Source organism: Selaginella moellendorffii, unplaced genomic scaffold, assembly GCF_000143415.4.
Source record: "Selaginella moellendorffii unplaced genomic scaffold, v1.0 SELMOscaffold_31, whole genome shotgun sequence".
NCBI classification, from domain to species: domain Eukaryota; kingdom Viridiplantae; phylum Streptophyta; class Lycopodiopsida; order Selaginellales; family Selaginellaceae; genus Selaginella; species Selaginella moellendorffii.
Window position 1 is genome coordinate 548,432 of NW_003314292.1, and position 17,242 is coordinate 565,673.

A 17,242-nucleotide genomic window follows, 5' to 3' on the forward strand; every position below is an offset into this window, starting at 1 on the left:
TATTATGTTATAACAATTGATAATTGACACAAACTTTATTAATGTAGTGCATGTGGTTTGTACCCTTTATCCTATGATGATTTACCATAAGATAACCATGAAGCAAAACCTAAACCCTCCATATGCCACATGTCACATACCACATGCCACATGCCATGTGTCCAAAGGACAATTGTGGAAGCCAAGTTTTAATGCCTTGGGCCACTGAATAAAGGAACGGAGCCAAACTTACAAACATGGAGTCAAAGAGCAATGTAAATTTTGTTGAATACCAAGAGATTACCACCAGGATTCATGTAAATTCTTGCTCTAGGAATGTGCTATTGCTGGTGAAGATTTTTGCTTAAAGAATTAATTATAAAAAGTTTTAGTTACAGTAAGTTTGAAGATGTTTACTTGTCCTTTATACAGAGACATCCTAATAATAACTTGTCTATGTCTAGATATCATTGAAATATATGGAACCTAACACTAGGTGATGGTATATTAAAGATACTAGAATCAATTGACTAAATTTGAATTTGCTATAGTTTTATGTGTGTGTAAGCATGATCAAAGCTCCAATTATTAATAAAAACAAATTAAGCAATAGTATATATTATATATCTATATGTAGCTCATGTTTATCAATTAAATTGATCAAATAGAAATTTATAATTATAAATATAGTTATAATTTATAAACACCAGATTAATCTTATTGAATATCAACCATTAGATGGTAGAATAAACTAGAAAATACAAGAAAGTGTTTAAGAAAGTTTATAAATTATAAATACAAGATTAATTTAAATAAATAACAAAAAATAAATGGTAAAATATCCTGGAATATACAAGCATATTTTAGGTATATTCACTACCACTCCCCCTAAAAGTTTGCTTAACAAAACCAAAAAATCAAGATAATATATGCAGTATTTGATTAAGCAGTAGTATTTTAAAATCTTTTTTTTAAGTACAGCTATATTTTATTAGTACATAATACTATAGAATATAAGATTTGAATTTACTTGTATATAATATATTTTTATAAAATATTTTCTTAGTAATTATTTTCTTTACTGGATCTGGGTGTAACTAAATTATTAATGATTATTTTTAGTCAATATTCTCTTACTTTTGTTTGATAAAATTTTAATATAAATTTATCCCAGTAAACACTAATTTACATGTAACATCTAATTAGTATTAAAAATTCCATTTTTACTTTTTCCTGTTCTAAATATGTTAATATTTCCAAATAATACTTTGTATCTAATATTTTTATTAATAATTACTTATTCTTACTTATATATTCATATTATCAAATTCACAAGAATCAAAGGCCTTGGCGAATTTGCAACTATAGAGGCAATGTAGGTCAATCCAGCGATGCAAGAGGGCTGGAAACAACGAGCGCCTAGAGAGACCTCGGCCTCCGGTAAGATTTTTCTCGTCTCGAGTTCCATGGAACGTTGGTTTTTCCTATTTGTGTTCGTGTCTAGTTCTTAGCAGTCCCCCAGAGGGGTGTAGAACGAATAAGAATTTTTTCGTCTCTAGTTCTTAGCAATGCCATGGAACTCGGTTTTCCTGTTTGTGCTTGTGTCTAGTTCGTTTAGCACTTGGATTTTCCTGATTGTGTGTGATCCCGTGCCATGAAACTTCGGTTTTTCCTGTTTGTGTGTGAGTTTTTTTTGTGTCTAGTTCTGAGCTGGAACTTGGTTTTTCCTGTCTGTGTGTGATTCTTTTCGCCATGGAAGTTTGTGTGTGATTTTTTTGTGGAACTTCGGTTTTCCTCTTTGTGTGTTGTTTAAACATTTTTGGACATGGGAAAGTGATCCGATTTACTGGCAGGCGATCGTCGTTCCGGAGAAGGAGCTCGCGCTTTTTCTGGGTTTCGCCCCGGCTGCTAGAATTCTTCGTTCCTCCACCAGTTTTTCTAGACGCGGAGTACTACGTTCTCTAATATACACTTCACAGAGCTTTGGCTGAGCTCAAAGGTGAGAGGTTTCCTTTAGTTCTGCTTCATTTCTTTGTTTACTGATCTCACGTTTGGGACTTCTTCCAAGAGCAGGGATTCCTCCACCGGGGCCGAGCTTCAAGGTTGGAGAATGATCTGTCTAGTTTTGGAATCTCACGAGTTCTCTTTCTGGCAGCAGGATGAGATGATAATGGCCAAACACGTAACGTTTATCCGTGAACTTCAAGAATGGATCGCCGCTAGTATTGATATCAAGTTTATGGACGACAAGCTGACCGAAACCAGTGCCTCGGGGCGGTCCAAGAACGTCGTCGGAGCTTCATATCGCTAAGAGGAGGTGCGTGTTCTACGCGAGCTAGCGATTAGGATCATATTCGACAGATGCCTGCGCCAGGAAACTCGAGAAAGACGTCTCAGTTTCGAGTGTTCATGCACTGACGTTCTACTCTCGTTTTCTGGAGGCGATCTATGAGTTTGAAAGATCGACGAACTGGTGGTGATGAGGTTGGATCCAGCATCACGGGGTTTTGTTGAAGAGGAACCAAGAGCGTTGTTGCTTTCAAGTTTTTGTTTAGTATCATCTTCGTGCCAGGAAACTCGAGACATGAAATCCGAGTGACGAGTGTATGGGGAATATGCTTTTCGTTTGAAAAAAACCGCGCTCAAAGTTTTGCCTTATCCAACTCGTGGGTGGGGCCGAATTATTTTTGATATCTATTGACAAATGGGGCCCGACCAAATCAAATTCACTGCAACTAGACAGTGGTCGTAGCAAACAAAAATCTTTGGTCCAATTGATCTCGGCCGTGGATCTTGGAGTAAAGCTAGTTGTATAAGAGCACAAAGAGGGAAACGAGAGAAAACGTGCTCATAGGGATTTCTCCTGGATGACTGACACTACAGGTTCCATTCTTTTTTCTATTTCCTCGAGCGAATGAGAAGATCTCAACAGAGGTTTCTTCTTGCAGAGAGCTTTCTCGCCATGTTCGAGTTCTCGAGTGACTCGTCCGGAGGAATCGCCTGTGATTTCAAAGGTGAGATTCCAAGTTTTGTCTTTGTACCTCAGGTCGATGATCTCTCAGGAGTCACCATGCCAGAACATCACCTAGAAGTCGAAGGTAAGTTCTCTTCAAACCTTCCAAAGTTCCTGGAGCTTTGGAGCAACGTAAGTACCTCGAAATGCAAAGCCATAACTTCACAGAGACTCTGTTTCCTTACCAGACTTCCTGATCCAAGACCAGAGTGGCAATGAAGAGGACGAGGAAGAGAATCTGACGAAGCTGCGAAAGGAGAAGCGGATGCAATCCAACCGCGAGTCGGCCAAGCGCTCGCGCCTCAAGAAGCAAATCCAGCTCGAGGAGACAACGCGGCTCCTCGAGCATCTCCGCCAGCAAAACGGGCTCCTCAGGTACAAGGTAAGCCTGGCTGTGAACGAGTATCGCGAGTTGATGCTGCACAACCGTGAGCTGAGAATGAATGCCCACAACTTAAGCTACAGGCTCCAGTATCTCGGCCTCGCTGCCTCTTCTCTCAGCATCAACACTGCCACTGCTGCCCCTGCTGCTGCTGTTTCTTCTCCTGCTACTGCTTCTACTGCTGCTGCTGCTGCTGCTGCTGCTTCTGCTTGGATTTCAGAAAGAGAGATTTCGAGCAGAGAGTGATTAGAGACTGAACTTTCTTCGCTCTCTACAGGTGGTACCTCTCTTTTAGTCGGTCTCGGATCCATAGAGTCGTGCTCTAAAAGCTTCTTTCCTTTGCTCCTTGCTCCTTGAGGTGGTCGGTCCTAGAACTGCTGTCTGTACCGAGTTCTCTCTCTCAGGTAATGTCAAGCTTATCCGGGTACTCCGGGTCTTTTGCTTTCTTCGTTTTTCTCCGTGTCTCTGTCTGTGAAAAACTTTCAGGAGATGGATCAGTACCAGCAAGTTCAATCGGAAAAAATACCAAGTACCAGAGATACCGGAGAGTTTTATGTTTCTTAAGAAAAATCTTTGTTCATGGTGGAAATGTAGTAACAATGGCCCAGACGTACACGGCCACCACCTAGATGTTAGCTAGTATAAAAGAATCCCCCCAAGTGTTAGAGAGAAAGAGAGAGGAAGAAAAAAAGAGTACAGTATTTTTTCCTTACTTTCCCCAGAGTTGAGATGAAGAAAGAAGTCGTCTTCGTCGTCGTTGTCATCGTTGTTGTTACGTCTGTGCATTGCTCCTGCTCGAAAAGCGTTGGTTGATAATACAAGTAGCGCCAGCTATCTCGACTTGGACGCAGCTCTGTTGGCCTCCTCTCGAGAAGACGGGAAGAGCTCCACATATCTATTCCCCAGTGTCATCTTGTCCTTGTTCATGGCCGCCTTGGAGTCCCCCGGTCCCAAGAAAAACACGTACGCCTCCCCGGTCGCCCGGCCATCCGAGTGAACTACAATCTGCACGCTGTCCTCCTTGAGCCCAAACTCCCGGAAAAACTCCACTATATCCCGCTTGGACGCCGAGAATGGCAGCCCCCGCAGCTTGAGCACCCCCGTGTGCTCGGCCAGATCCTTGTCACACAAGCTGTTCTTCCCGCTGCCACCACCACCACCACCACCACCACCGCCACCGCCACCTCCACCTCCAGCGGCCGAAGAAGCGAGCGTTGCCAAGACATCACCGGACCTGGGATCGTTAACTTCCGTGGCCACGGCACTGTAGTAGTCCTGCTTCTTGCTCCGGAAGACCTCTACGTACCTCCGTCCCATATTCTGCCTGTTCCGCTGGAGAGCAAAGTCGACTTGCATGGGAGCTCCCAGCACCACAAAGGCCTCGCCGGAGAACCTTCCCTGTTTCCGGACGAGCAGCACATCCACCACATCCAGGCCTGCAAAGAATTCGAATACGTCACTCTCTGAGCAGTTAAACGGGAGTCCTCGCAGTCGGACAACTGGGAATGGTCGCGGCTGGCCCAGGAAGGAAAATCCGGGGCCCCCGTACATGAAGCTCGCATGAGCAGCAGTGGCATGAGGCGAGCTTCCAAAGTAAGAGCCTGCAGTGTCTAGCAAGCGCTGCCTCTTTGCTGCTGCAACCTCGTATCCGTCGGCACTTCCCCCGCTCCCCAATAAATTCCTTAAAACAGAGAAAAGCCCACCCCATCGACAGATGCTCAACAAACTTTGAAACTTTTGTTTTTGGGTGTGTGCATAGCTCTAGCTTGTTCTTCCCATCCCACTTAACAAGAAAAATAAAGAAAAAACCTCTCTAGAAACTTTCACACACAAACACTCTTTCTCTCTTCTTTCACAATTCTTTGTGCTGTGAGTTCTTTGTTCTTACTCTTCTTCTCGATTTTTTTTTTTCTCTGTCTCTCGGACTGACTCGCAAGTAGGAAACACTCGTTCCTTCTTAGCTGTGGATTTAGTGTGCCAGACACAGGCCAAGGCAGATGTTTCAGGCAATCCAGGAAGAAATTTCTCTCTTGAAATGCAGGACTGGGACTGGAATGACCTATAGATCCTGATGCATTGCCGCAAGGATTGAGAGAGCTTACCCCCTGGAAAACATCGCTGCGCGCGCCGCGATCCCACCTCTCCCAGCGAATCGCACAACGCTTGCCCTAACCGCAAAACTGCCTCGGCAAACAGTAAAGGGCCTTTTTTGCAACGAAATATATGCTCTTGGGATATTCCCGCTAGAACCCTAATTCTTCGTTTTCTCGTGTCAAAGAAGCGCCCGCGCGGGCTATGGCGGAGCTGGAGGAGGGATCGCAGGAGGAGCGGGTCTTCGGCATTCGCATCGTGAACCTGGATTACTACACGGCGGCGCCGCTGGTGGACATGGACGAGTGCTACTCGCATTTCTTCGGTGAGCTGGGATTTCTTCGTTTTAGCGGTGAGATTTAAGGAGAGATTGCCAGGGAGGAGCGTGATGGAAGTTCCTGTAGTGAGAATCTATGGTTCTACTCTCGCGGGGCAGAAGACTTGCTTGCATCTTCACAAGGTAGTGATGATTTAGAAGCCGAGAAATCACTCGCAATTGTCCAATTTCAGGCTCTCCCATACTTTTATGTTCCTTACGATGACGATCTTCCTCAGAGCTTAGAAGAAGGTACTACGCGAATCTCTTTTCTCCATTTATCTTTTCTCTTTCAGCCATGGCATTTGTCCGGCGTTTAGCGTTGGCTCTCGAGAGAGCTATGAAGGTAACACTCAATTTTACTTGATACATGCCTTAGTATGATCTTTGCACAGATGGCTAGTGCCATTGGAGCCAAGAGACAACACGTACATTCTTGCGACCTCGTTCGAGCGAAAAAGTTTTATGGCTATCATCCATCCGAGGACACATTCATCAAAATAACTTTGTATCCTTGGGACTTTTTATCTCTCTCTCTCTCTCTCTCTCTCTCTCTCTCTCTCTCCTATGAGCTTTTCTTGACTGATCGTAGATACTACCCTCAAGAAGCGAGCCAAATGAGCGCGTTTCTACTGGTAATAAGCTCCAGTGATGTTTCTTTTCTCGTAACACAAACTTTGCAGAGTGGTGGAATTTTAAACCGCAAGTTCCAACCTTACGAAGCTCACATCCCTTACCTGCTGCAATTGAAGGTTAATCAAGGCTGTGATTGTTTCGATAATAATGATGTTTCCAATCTCAGATGGACTACAATCTGGCAGGAATGGGACTCTTAGAAGTCTCGAGTTTGCGCTTTAGATCGCCTTTACCCGACACGCCGAACGAGAGGAAAAGGAAAATATCAGCACTCAACACTCCAGCCGCTGAAAACGATGGCAGCTGGTTTACATCGTCAAGTGATTACGACATTCATGATTTTTGGTTATCTTCGAACATCCCATCGCACCAAGTTTGGTCAGATCTCTCTCAGGATAAAGCGTCGCCTTCCAGATGCAGTACATGCGAGCTAGAAGTTGATGCTACCGTAGAAGGTTTGTTTCTTGACGTTAGCTTGTAAGATCTTATTCTGACATTGACGCTGCTGCAGCGATCCTCAACAAGGATTCACTTTCTTATACGCCTCTGGAGCAAATAGATCCTGGAAGAATGCTCGTGCAGTCTTTGATACCTATCTGGGAGGTGCGAAGAAGCCCGCAAGCTGCTTGCTCTTAGACGGTGTAAGACATCGTTTCAGTCTGCCGTCTTTGTGCATGGCATGTTTCTTCCAGAAATAATCTCGTTCATGTCCCTTGTTTTACAGGGACAGGAGCAAGAGGACTTGACGAGCAGCTTCCTTTCTCCACAGCCGCATAAGCATTTTGCTGTGGAGGCTCTTCATAAAGAAATTTTGAAATCCGTGTGGATGTCTGGAGCAACGCCACAGCCGCAAGATAACGATCTACTTGAAAGCTCACAACCGGCAAATCTGTATCGGTCTCCTTCGGCTGCAAAAGGCTTCTCCCAAGAGGTGAAACCGACGCCAGAGGACAGCCTTCACAATGAAATGGCTCAAAGCACGTCTCAACCCGACCTTTGGAAGGTGCGTTTTTCTTTTCGTCATCCTCGTGTCTAACATCTTTATCAGGCAGCTGACGAGGACGCACTGGAACTTCTCAAATGGATGGTGTCTTCCCAGGACAACAATTCTGAAGGTGATGTGATAGCAGCCAACGAGCAAGATCACGGCGAAATCGACTTATGCAGACTTTTTGAAGGTGATGGGGTAGAAGCAGCACTTCAGAAAACGTTGTCCACGTTTGAGATTATGTCGCAAAGGGAGTGCCAGGATATTGTCGACTGTTTTGAAGAAGACGGAGAAGAAAAAGAGGTCTTAGTAGCTGAAGAAGATACTTCTGGAATCAGAATTCCGCAGTATGATGGAGCAGGGGATGAAGAACCTCCAGCCGACGTGACTGAGACGGGTAAAAGAGTGGGTAACAGGAGTTGGGGACGGCTTCCGATAACTGTCAAAGGATCACCTGCGAAGCCAGGAAAAGAAGAAGTAAGCGTTGCTGTACCTTTACGTCCCTGTGGATCACCTCAGGAGCAGGCAAGAGAATCCAGGTCGGAAACTTCAGTCCGTGATTTGATGAGAATCAAACGTGGGAAGCAGAAAGGTGGCAGACAACAGGAACCAGAAACTGAGAGCGCTGTAAAACCGCAAGGCTTGAGGAAATGCTTGTTAAACCAGTATGGAGCTCTTCCCTTGCAAAGTCACATGACCACTGAGCCTGTTGAAACTTCCGGTGACAACGAAAACTCACAGCCAGCTGCTGCAGTGGAAAAGGATGTAGTCTTGCCGAAGAATGGAGAGCTGGCGATGATTTTTCACCAGCGGCCTCCAAGTAACAATGATATCCTTGCAAGCTTCAAGAGCTACGGCCTGAAGGACGTGGAGTACCCGAATGTATCTTATGGAGGCTCGGAGGATATGGAAAAAAGTGGTATGTTTCTCAGCTTTTGTGCTCTTGATTTTAACGCCTGCTGCTTTACAGCGGCAATATTTGCTGGTGATCCTGCGAGGAGATTTGATATTGATGATACCGTTATCCATCTTTTAACTCCTGCACTGGCGCCTCCATCGAATTCTTCCGTCTGTGAGTGGCTTGCAAAAGAAAAGCTCGCGTTAAACTCTTTGCAAAAGGAACATGTAGCATCGACACTAGAGACACCATCCGGCAGACCAGCGTCTCCAAAGTACAATGAAATGCACGTACTTTCGGACGAGTTTCAAAGCGGTGAGCACTCAAACACGACGTTGGAAGGGAGTGCTGAAGCTAAACGACGGTCTAGAGATTTTTCTCAGATCACAGGCCCGTCCTTGGCGGCTCATCGGCTTACTCCGGCTAGCCAGACTGGTTTTCGTGATCCTGCAGCAGCTGGTGCTGGTCAGCAAGTCACAGTCATGAGCATAGAGGTATAAGCCTTTCTGATTTATTTATTTACGACTTGAAACTCCAATGCGAGAACATTGGCAGGCTCTTGCTGAAACACGCGGTTCCTTGCGACCGGATCCGCATTACGATTCAATCAGCTGCATTGCGATCGTTGTGGCAGATGATACAGAAACAACAAGAGAGACTATCGCTCTTATCCACGATAAAGAGTTACAAGATGGCAAGAGGTTTGTTGTTTGTGTAAGTCCAGCTTGTTACTGATGTTCCTTTTAAACAGGCCTTCGGATGGTCTTTCATGCTCTCCCAATACAAGCTACTTCCCCACTGAAGTAGCTCTTCTGCAGTTTTTTATCGAGTTGGTACGGGCTTACGATCCAGACATCATAATTGGATGGGAGATTCAGAGGCTTTCTTTGGGATTCCTCGCTGAACGGGCTGCTAATCTTGGAGTTGGTCTTTTGGCATCTATCTCTCGTACTCCACCAAGAAGCGGTCACAACAGCTTGAGCAGCACCTTTTTCTCGGATGGTGAGAAGACTGGTGGAATCGCCGAGGCCAACAAAACCATCATCCAAGACGAATGGGGCCGAACTCACGGAAGTGGAATTTACGTTGGTGGCCGGACTGTCTTAAACCTGTGGCGCATCATGCGAGGAGAAGTCAAGCTTAGCAACTACACTGTAGAATGCGTTGGGGAAGAAGTTCTGAAGAGAAAAGTTCCTCGTATTTCCTGGCGAGACCTGACAAAGTGGTTTGCAAGTGGAGCCGGAGGAAACAGGTTTAGATCCGTCGAGTACTTGATCAACCGAACGGCTTTGAACTTACAAATCCTTGATCAGCTCGATATTGTGAGTGCATACTGTATTTCAAGCCTGTGTCTGACATGGTTTTGCAGGTAAATAGAACCGCAGAGTTGGCAAGAGTGTTCGGTATCGACTTCTATTCTGTATTTTCTCGGGGCTCGCAGTACCGTGTTGAATCTATGATGCTGCGCCTTGCACATTCGCAAAATTTCTTGGCTATCTCTCCTTCTAAAGAACAGGTACTTATGATATTGACGAAGTTTCTCCTTACAACTTATTGTATTGTCTTGTAGGTGGCTGCACAACCGGCAATGGAGTGTCTGCCACTTGTATTGGAACCAGAATCGAAACTCTATACGAGCCCGGTTGTAGTGCTCGATTTCCAGTCACTCTATCCCTCCATGATAATTGCCTACAACCTTTGCTTCTCGACGTGTCTGGGTAAATGCATCTCTCTAAACCCGAAAGTTCTCGGGGTTACTAAATTATGGATACCGCCGTCGCTACTACGGAGTCTAGTGGATAAGTTGATCGTCACTCCCAATGGGATCATGTTTGTTCCACCTGAGGTACCGTATCTGTTTCACAATCTTATGCTGATGCTTACACTCGTTGAACCAGATTGCTCCTGGAGTTCTCCCAAGGTTGTTGCTAGAAATACTCTCCACGCGGATAATGGTGAAGGGCAAAATGAAGAAACTGGATGCATCGCAGAGAGTTCTTCACCGAGTCCGTTGAATTATCTTTTTTCTTTCGAATGGAATGACAGTTGGTTCGTTTTTACAGATTTTCAATGCTCGGCAGTTCGCTCTTAAGCTTATAGCAAACGTCACATATGGTTACGCAGCGGCTGGTTTCAGTGGGAGAATGCCATGCGCAGAGCTAGCTGACAGTATAGTTCAACTTGGAAGGCATACTTTAGAGCAAGCAATCAACATGGTGAACAGCAATCCTGCTTGGGGTGCACGGGTTGTTTACGGCGACACCGACAGGCATGTGAACTGAAATGCTTTTTCGTATCTAATAGTGCTTGTTTGCAGTATGTTTGTACTTTTAGAAGGACGCTCGCGAAGCGAGGCCTTTAAGATTGGCCATGAAATAGCTTCCGCTGTCACAGCAGTGCATCCTCATCCAGTGGCCTTGAAGATGGAAAAAGTGTATCATCCTTGCGTTCTTTTGACAAAGAAGCGTTATGTGGGATACAGCTATGAATCTCCCACTCAAGAAACTCCTACTTTCGACGCGAAAGGGATTGAAACAGTGCGACGTGATAGCTGTGCTGCTGTTGCCAAGACAATGGAGAAGTCTCTGAGGCTACTGTTTGAAACAAATGATCTTTCAAAGGTAGTAGTCGCTTTCTTGTTCGGTATTGATGTGCTGCCCTTCCCAACAGGTAAAACAATACCTGCAGCGCCAGTGGCAAAAGATTTTCAGCGGAAGAACGTCAATCCAGGATTTCGTGTTCTCAAAGGAGGTCCGGCTCGGGACTTACAGCACAAAGTCATCAGTGCTGCCTCCAGCGGCCATCGTTGCGTCAAAAGCCATGGCTGTGGATCCCCGTGCCGAGCCATGCTACGGAGAACGCATCCAGTACGTGGTGGTTCATGGCAAGCCCGGTGCACGTCTCGTGGACATGGTGGTGGATCCATACTTGCTCTTGGATGACAGCAAAGGCTTCCGGCTGCACGACACTTACTACATCAACAAGCAGATCTTGCCAGCGCTCCAGAGAGTATTTGGCCTCGTCGGAGTTGATCTTCGAGCATGGCTCTACGATATGTCCCGCGTCTATCAGCTTCCTGCTGCGAAAAGGCCACGCCAAAACTACCACGAATATGGTGATGACGGAGGAGGAAGTGCTCGAAGAGGAAGGATCGACCATTACTACGCATCGCAGCACTGCGCAGTCTGTGGAGATCTCATGACACAGGGACGGCGGCAGCTAACTTGTCAGCGATGCTCGTCGGACAAGCGGCTTATAAGTGTCGTGCTTGGTGGTCGAGCGAGCAGAGTCGAAAGAGAGCTCCAGCACATTCAAGCTGTAAGTTTGTGGTTGTTTTTTCCTGGCTGGAACTGATTTTGTTTTTGGTAGATCTGTCACACTTGTGGAGGAGGAGACTCCAGTGGCGAGGTGCTGTGCGTATCGCTAGATTGTCCGGTGTTCTTCGAGCGCGTCAAAGTGAAGAGAGAGTTTGAGAACAGCACCGCTGTTTTGAACCAGCTGCGTCTGGAATGAAGATAGGTACTTCATGGCTTTTGGTTTGTAATCAAACGAGCACAAAGTTTTTATGAAGGTGTTAATGCTCATTTTGTAACTTAGGAAGTTGTGCACTTATATAAATGCATCTTATGGTTTTCATTTTAATTTTAACTGAGTGAAGTTCTTTGATAATTATTTGGTTAAATCTAGGTTTATAGTTTAAGTTGACGTATCGTTGCAGCCTTGTTGAAGGAAGTAGAACGCTTTTGGGGCGGAGCGAAAGAGTCGGTTCTCAGCTCTCCAATCTTTTACATAGACTGTAGGTTGGAATTTTTTGGCCACGTAGATTGGGGAACGCTATAGCTGCAAAGTTCCATGACTACTTGGACAAGTTAAGGCACTGCCTGACACGGTCCCTTTTAGCATGCCTGAGGCATTCAAAGGTTTGGAAGTTTCAGCTACACAGTTTGTTTTTTTTTCTTGTTTTATGGAATGAGAGTTACGACTGCACTGAAATGGTTCATGCACATCCACCCGAAAGCGAAACCAATCTTCATTTTTTACGAGGCTAGTTGTCTCGAGCAGTGGCCACAGCAGGAGCTCAAAGAGTTTTTGGGATTCTTCGCTTCAGTCACTAAGCAGGATCATCGTGCCCACTTGGTGCTGTCCACCTCGGACGCCTTGTTTATCTCCTGGGCGGTCACTTACTTTCAGGATGGAGACTGGGTTCCATTTGGAATAGGCCCCTTTCGCGAGCGAGATGCTCGCAACTTCTACGACGTTTACTCCAAGTCCGTGGACAATGTTCAGGTGGGCGCTCGAAAAACTGCAGCTGCCGTGAGTGACGATGACTGCAACAAGGTTTTTGCAATCTGTGGAGGATCCCCACACTTGCTACAAGCCTGTGCAAGCGATGCTGTAACGTCTCCACTGGATGCAGTACTTGAGAGTGGCCGATGCAATGGGGTTCGTGGAGAATGTGATTTCTGGAAATGGCTGGGATGGCTCCCTGTATCTGAAGATCATGCAGCACATAGTACGGGATGGTTACGTTGGCTATGATAAGGTGGCAAAGGATGTTTATGGAGTGACTAAGGGAGGGGTGGAGTTGAAAAGGTGTAACACAGAGATCCTTGCCATGCTTGCCAAGAATGTGATACATGTACGCTATGTGCGACCGGGTATCAGATATACTTCCCTGCGAAGCATCACCATTACCAACTTATGCCGAGATCCCCAGTTCATCTTGCTGCAATGAAGGAAGTTATGGAAAGTGTTCAGTGTTCGTACCTCCTGCCGGACACGACGTAGGGAGGAGCTCAAGAATCTGTGATAAGGTCTGTGGAGGATCCCCAACTTGCTTAGAGTCTGCGCTGTGCAGTCCTAGAAGTACCTCAGAGTCATGCAGCACAACGAAAATTTATGATCCAGCGAAATGCACAGCACCTCGCCACTGGAATCTCTTCCTCAAGTGTGCCAGATCTATCATCACACCAAAAATAATCAATTCCAGCCCGAAAAACCACCACAATGAATGTGTTTCACCAAGCTTTGTTATGCTTTTGTAATGTGTTTTTTTTAAAATAGTTTGCCACTATGCTTCTTTGTTCTTCGAGTGAAGAGAGAGTTTGGCTCTTTTGCCGCAATTGGAATGCAGGTACTTCATGGCTTTTGGTTTGTAATATTTCTCATGTGGATGATAACGATAGATAATTACATAGATAGATAGATGGCATGGGACCATACTAAAGTTTTACTACATCTCTCGATGGAACGATAGCCACAGGACGAAAGCTCTTGTGTTTGGTAAGTTTTTAACAAAGGTGGAATAGTTATTTGGTTAAGTTTTTTGTGAAGGTTTAGGGTTTAGGTATGGCGCCCAAGCGGGGAAGAGGAGGCAGGGGAGGAAGAGGCAAGGGCAGGGATGCCGGGCCCAATTACCCATCGCGTCTTCTCAAGGAGATTGGCCTGCCGCTGGATCTGAATGATCGCAAGAGGCGGCATTCTCGCAAATCCGGCAAGCCGGCGGATGAGCCCGATTCGGTTGCCAGCGATTTGTACGAGTACCAAGAGGGTGTGCCGCAGGAGGAGTCCGGGAAGAACAGGCGGTTTGACCAGGTGGACAAGCTGGAGTACGAGCTTCCATCGGATTTCGAGGTGAGAGTTTGTGTTTGTTTTGCTTCTGGAATTGAATGTGGGGTGTTTGCAGGATGAGGAGATCGATGAAGGTGCTGCGTCTGGAGAGGAGAATGTTGGAACTTTGGATGATAAATCACTGGAAGATGACGAGGGAGACGAAGAAGAAGGAGATCAGGAAGAACTCCATGATAGAATGCTCATGGAAGTCACTGGTAAAGCGAACCGACATGGTACGTGCCTTTCTATTCTCTCTCAGCTACGGCTAAAAGACTGTTCTTTGTCTACGTAGCTAAAAAGGTCAAGGAAGATATCAGCTACATGGATGATAAGAATGAAGAAGTGCCAATCACTGTTGAGGATTTGCTGGCTCCACTCCAGGAAAAGCCTGGATTTAATGCGCTCAAGAAACGGGTTCGATCATTGCAAAAGAGTGCGGCTCCGGTGTCGGTACCGCTGCCGAAAAATATTCAGGAGAAGATCGATAGACAAGCTGGCTACGAGAAAACTGTTGAGGACATCAGCAAGTGGCAGCCGATCGTGAAAAGGAATCGTGAAGCCTCTACACTGAAGTTTATTGACAAAGTAAACGTCGCCCTTTCATCAACGACGTCGATGGTCGCTGATTTCAAGCCTTCGACAGCGTTTGAGAAGGAGGTGGCAGCTTTGCTAAAGGAAAACGGTGTGGCCGATCCTTCTCAAATTCAGGCCAAGGAAAGCCTCGAGCTTAACAAGGTACTGGTTGGCTCTTTGATGTTTCCTCTGGTAAATTACTAGCGTTATTTTTGTGCAGCTATCGGTTGATGAAGTCAGGGATCGTCAAGAGAGACTTGCTAAAATGCGTAATCTTTTATTCCGTCACGAGGAGAGAGCCAAGAGAGTAAAAAAGATCAAGTCCAAAACGTTTCGTCGGCTTGCGAGGAAATCGCAGAAGACCAAAGCAGATATGTTGGCGGATGATCCTGACGTACAACTCGAGGAAACTATGAAGCAGGAGTTGAATCGTGCAAGGGTAAAAGTTTTAGTCTCTTGTATCCAGAGTACTTACTAATCCTCCTGTTTTGCAGGAGCGCATGACTTTGAAACACAAAAACACGTCTCGCTGGGCAAAAAGAATTCTAAAGCGTGGCTTGCAGCAACACAATGAGGGAACAAGAGAGGCTATCACAGAGCAGCTCCGTGAGCACGCGTTGTTGACGAGAAAAATTCATTCTGCCAAGTCTGAGAGCAGTAGCAGTGACGAGGACGAGGAAGACGACAGTGATAAGGATGATGAGCCGGGACTTGTGCTCGAAAAGCCTGGATCAAGAGTGCTGGCCAAAGCCAAGGTCGCTACGTTGAAAGCACTGGAAGAAGGAACCAACGACACCGAGCTACCGACTACTGGTATCTTTGCTCTTCCATTCATGGTAAATATTCATGCATTTTAATTCAACTCATCTTTACTTCTACCACTTTCTGTCAGGTCCGTGCGATTGAGAAAAAGAGAAAAGAAGCAGAAGATGAGGCCCGGGCAGTTTTAGAAGAACTCGAATCAGCTAGAGCTGACGATGCTGGTCCTAGCCAGGAAACTGGCCCATTAAAAGGGAAGCTGTCGTTTGGAGGCCACGCGGACAAGGTATCCGCGATGAAAGCTATCGATGAAGAAGATGACATGGTGGAGCGTGGAACTGATAGTGAAAACTCAGAAGATGAATCTCCGTTGATGGGAACGAAGATGCTATTAGTCACGAGGAAGGAGAAAAAGAGAAAATCTGATCCTGTTCCTGTCAATGCCGTTGATATTGAGGATGTTGATCTAGAAGGAATGGTAAGCCGGTATAGCTCCTCTTTCCTTAAAATAAGACTAATGTGTTCATACAGGTTAGTGCTGCCGTGGAGCACACCACGAAAGTTGACGAACCAATCACGATAGCTGGAGACAAGAGCGAGAGGACGAAGAAGAAAAAGAAGAAGAAAAGCAAAAACAAGGAATCGGCGACTAGACTTGAAGATGCGATGGGAGTGGAGGTGACAAAGCATTCGGTTATCAGTGCAAACCCGACAGTATTCGGCACGGACGAAGTTGCGAGGCCAGAAACAAACAGCAAAAGCGTAGCAGACGAAAGTTTTAAGGTGGCGATTGCGGGGCGGCCAAAGGATACGAGTCGCAAGCAGGACAAAAAAACTGTACCAGAGCAGGAAAACAGCGTGGAAGAACAAGAGGAAGATCTCGACTACGACGGTGACGAAGTCATAGTTCCACGTAGTCAAGAGGATCTGATTCGAGAGGCTTTTGCTGGAGACGATGTGGAGGCCGAGTTCCAAGAAGCAAAAGCGGCCGCAGTGGACGAGGAGTGTCCCCAAGAAGAACTCGAGAGAATGGACTTACCAGGCTGGGGGCAGTGGACAGACATCCAGAAGAAGAGAGGTCCTCCACAATGGATGCTAAAGCAACAGGAGGAGGCCAAGCGAAAGAAAGAAGAGGCCGAGAAGCGGAGACTGGATGCAAAGCTCAAGCACGTCATCATCAGCCAGAAGACTGATAAGAAGGTAGGTTTTCTTGTTCTTCCTTTTCTTTGCTCACTTCTCTGTGTAACAGGCTGCAAAGTTCCTGTCGTCGTCGCTGCCATTCCCCTACACATCCAAAGAAGTTTTCGAGAAAACAATGCGGATGCCATTGGGGCGTGATTACAACCCAGCCAAAGGTTTTCAGGACTTGACACGACCATCTGTAAGCTTTGCTTTTCTTACTGTTTCTCGATCTTCCTGTGTTGATTTGATTGTAAACGTGATTACCACGCAGATAATCAAACGAGCGGGAGTGATAATCGATCCAATCGAGTACGAGGACGTCGGCAAGAGAAAACGCAAGCAAGAGAGTATCTCGCACGGAGCACGGGATTCCAGGAAAGCGAAAACGCAAGCAAAGGTTTGATGATCTTTCTAAAGAGGAATCGCAATCTAACAAGCTTTGTTACTCTTCTATCACAGGATGGGCGATAGCGTCTCGAATAACACAAGCAAAGGTTTGACGATCTTTCTCCAGAGGAATCGAGATCTAACAATCTTTGTTAATCTTCTATCGCAGGATAGCAAGCATCTCGAAAAGCTATGGCAACAATTTTTTTGATCGATCGATTCCTTCTTTCGTGGAGGAATTGTTTTGCCTTTGCTGCAAAGCTAGCTTCTTTGGATATCCGGGCATATGCAAATAGCATATGCAAAGCCATTGAGCTTAATGCATGCACGTCATTTTCCAAGACGATGGATTCCTTCATATAATAACGGACAAATGAGAATATCCAGGGAATAAGAGGCTCGTTTTTAAGGGCAGAAGCTTGAGC

General features: G+C 45.8%; 4 protein-coding genes across 5 annotated transcripts; 3 read left to right on the plus strand and 1 right to left on the minus strand.

Annotated features, from left to right (window-relative positions):
• The first annotated feature begins 2,840 nt into the window (after nucleotides 1–2,840).
• Nucleotides 2,841–3,620, plus strand: LOC9649127 (bZIP transcription factor 2). Its single transcript, XM_002976470.2, has 4 exons — nucleotides 2,841–2,862; nucleotides 2,928–2,993; nucleotides 3,042–3,077; nucleotides 3,181–3,620. The coding sequence occupies exons 1-4, from the start codon at nucleotides 2,847–2,849 to the stop codon at nucleotides 3,618–3,620; spliced, it is 558 nt and encodes a 185-aa protein (XP_002976516.2). The 5' UTR covers nucleotides 2,841–2,846.
• On the minus strand, nucleotides 2,951–5,579 carry LOC9649128 (heterogeneous nuclear ribonucleoprotein H3). Of its 2 annotated transcripts, XM_002976611.2 has the most exons (4): nucleotides 5,477–5,579; nucleotides 3,908–5,055; nucleotides 3,659–3,843; nucleotides 2,951–3,579 (listed from the first exon to the last, which is right to left on the minus strand). In XM_002976611.2, the coding sequence occupies exons 1-2, from the start codon at nucleotides 5,488–5,490 to the stop codon at nucleotides 4,206–4,208; spliced, it is 864 nt and encodes a 287-aa protein (XP_002976657.1). In that variant the 5' UTR covers nucleotides 5,491–5,579; the 3' UTR covers nucleotides 2,951–3,579; nucleotides 3,659–3,843; nucleotides 3,908–4,205. The 2 variants fall into 2 exon arrangements, with proteins under 2 accessions (XP_002976657.1, XP_024537383.1); XM_024681615.1 differs by having other exon boundaries at nucleotides 3,659–5,055.
• A 72-nt stretch (nucleotides 5,580–5,651) lies between these two features.
• LOC9649395 (DNA polymerase zeta catalytic subunit) lies at nucleotides 5,652–11,885 on the plus strand. Its single transcript, XM_024681609.1, has 21 exons — nucleotides 5,652–5,790; nucleotides 5,843–5,925; nucleotides 5,976–6,033; nucleotides 6,078–6,127; nucleotides 6,177–6,289; nucleotides 6,374–6,416; nucleotides 6,465–6,533; nucleotides 6,584–6,872; nucleotides 6,929–7,020; nucleotides 7,142–7,420; nucleotides 7,466–8,324; nucleotides 8,376–8,797; nucleotides 8,859–9,004; nucleotides 9,055–9,625; nucleotides 9,673–9,819; nucleotides 9,874–10,149; nucleotides 10,202–10,309; nucleotides 10,367–10,572; nucleotides 10,621–10,924; nucleotides 10,974–11,621; nucleotides 11,673–11,885. The coding sequence occupies exons 1-21, from the start codon at nucleotides 5,670–5,672 to the stop codon at nucleotides 11,814–11,816; spliced, it is 5,028 nt and encodes a 1,675-aa protein (XP_024537377.1). The 5' UTR covers nucleotides 5,652–5,669; the 3' UTR covers nucleotides 11,817–11,885.
• A 1,758-nt stretch (nucleotides 11,886–13,643) lies between these two features.
• LOC112348665 (uncharacterized protein C57A7.06-like) lies at nucleotides 13,644–17,199 on the plus strand. Its single transcript, XM_024681629.1, has 11 exons — nucleotides 13,644–13,937; nucleotides 13,990–14,149; nucleotides 14,209–14,651; nucleotides 14,710–14,928; nucleotides 14,984–15,325; nucleotides 15,382–15,726; nucleotides 15,780–16,448; nucleotides 16,498–16,629; nucleotides 16,702–16,827; nucleotides 16,890–16,924; nucleotides 16,987–17,199. Exons 1-10 carry the CDS (start codon nucleotides 13,653–13,655, stop codon nucleotides 16,899–16,901), a joined length of 2,733 nt encoding a protein of 910 aa, XP_024537397.1. The 5' UTR covers nucleotides 13,644–13,652; the 3' UTR covers nucleotides 16,902–16,924; nucleotides 16,987–17,199.
• The last annotated feature ends 43 nt before the right edge of the window (nucleotides 17,200–17,242 follow it).

Bases quoted from the DNA above. Each gene is read 5' to 3' on its own strand.
- LOC112348665 (XM_024681629.1), top strand. From the start codon at position 13,653: ATGGCGCCCAAGCGGGGAAGAGGAGGCAGGGGAGGAAGAGGCAAGGGC. The intron at 14,150-14,208 runs GTACGTGCCTTT...TTGTCTACGTAG, and splicing joins TGGTAAAGCGAACCGACATG to CTAAAAAGGTCAAGGAAGAT. The intron at 15,727-15,779 runs GTAAGCCGGTAT...GTGTTCATACAG, and splicing joins ATGTTGATCTAGAAGGAATG to GTTAGTGCTGCCGTGGAGCA.
- LOC9649395 (XM_024681609.1), top strand. From the start codon at position 5,670: ATGGCGGAGCTGGAGGAGGGATCGCAGGAGGAGCGGGTCTTCGGCATT. The intron at 9,005-9,054 runs GTTTGTTGTTTG...CCTTTTAAACAG, and splicing joins GAGTTACAAGATGGCAAGAG to GCCTTCGGATGGTCTTTCAT. The intron at 10,573-10,620 runs GCATGTGAACTG...GCTTGTTTGCAG, and splicing joins GTTTACGGCGACACCGACAG to TATGTTTGTACTTTTAGAAG.
- LOC9649127 (XM_002976470.2), top strand. The intron at 2,994-3,041 runs GTGAGATTCCAA...ATGATCTCTCAG, and splicing joins AATCGCCTGTGATTTCAAAG to GAGTCACCATGCCAGAACAT. The intron at 3,078-3,180 runs GTAAGTTCTCTT...TTTCCTTACCAG, and splicing joins ACATCACCTAGAAGTCGAAG to ACTTCCTGATCCAAGACCAG.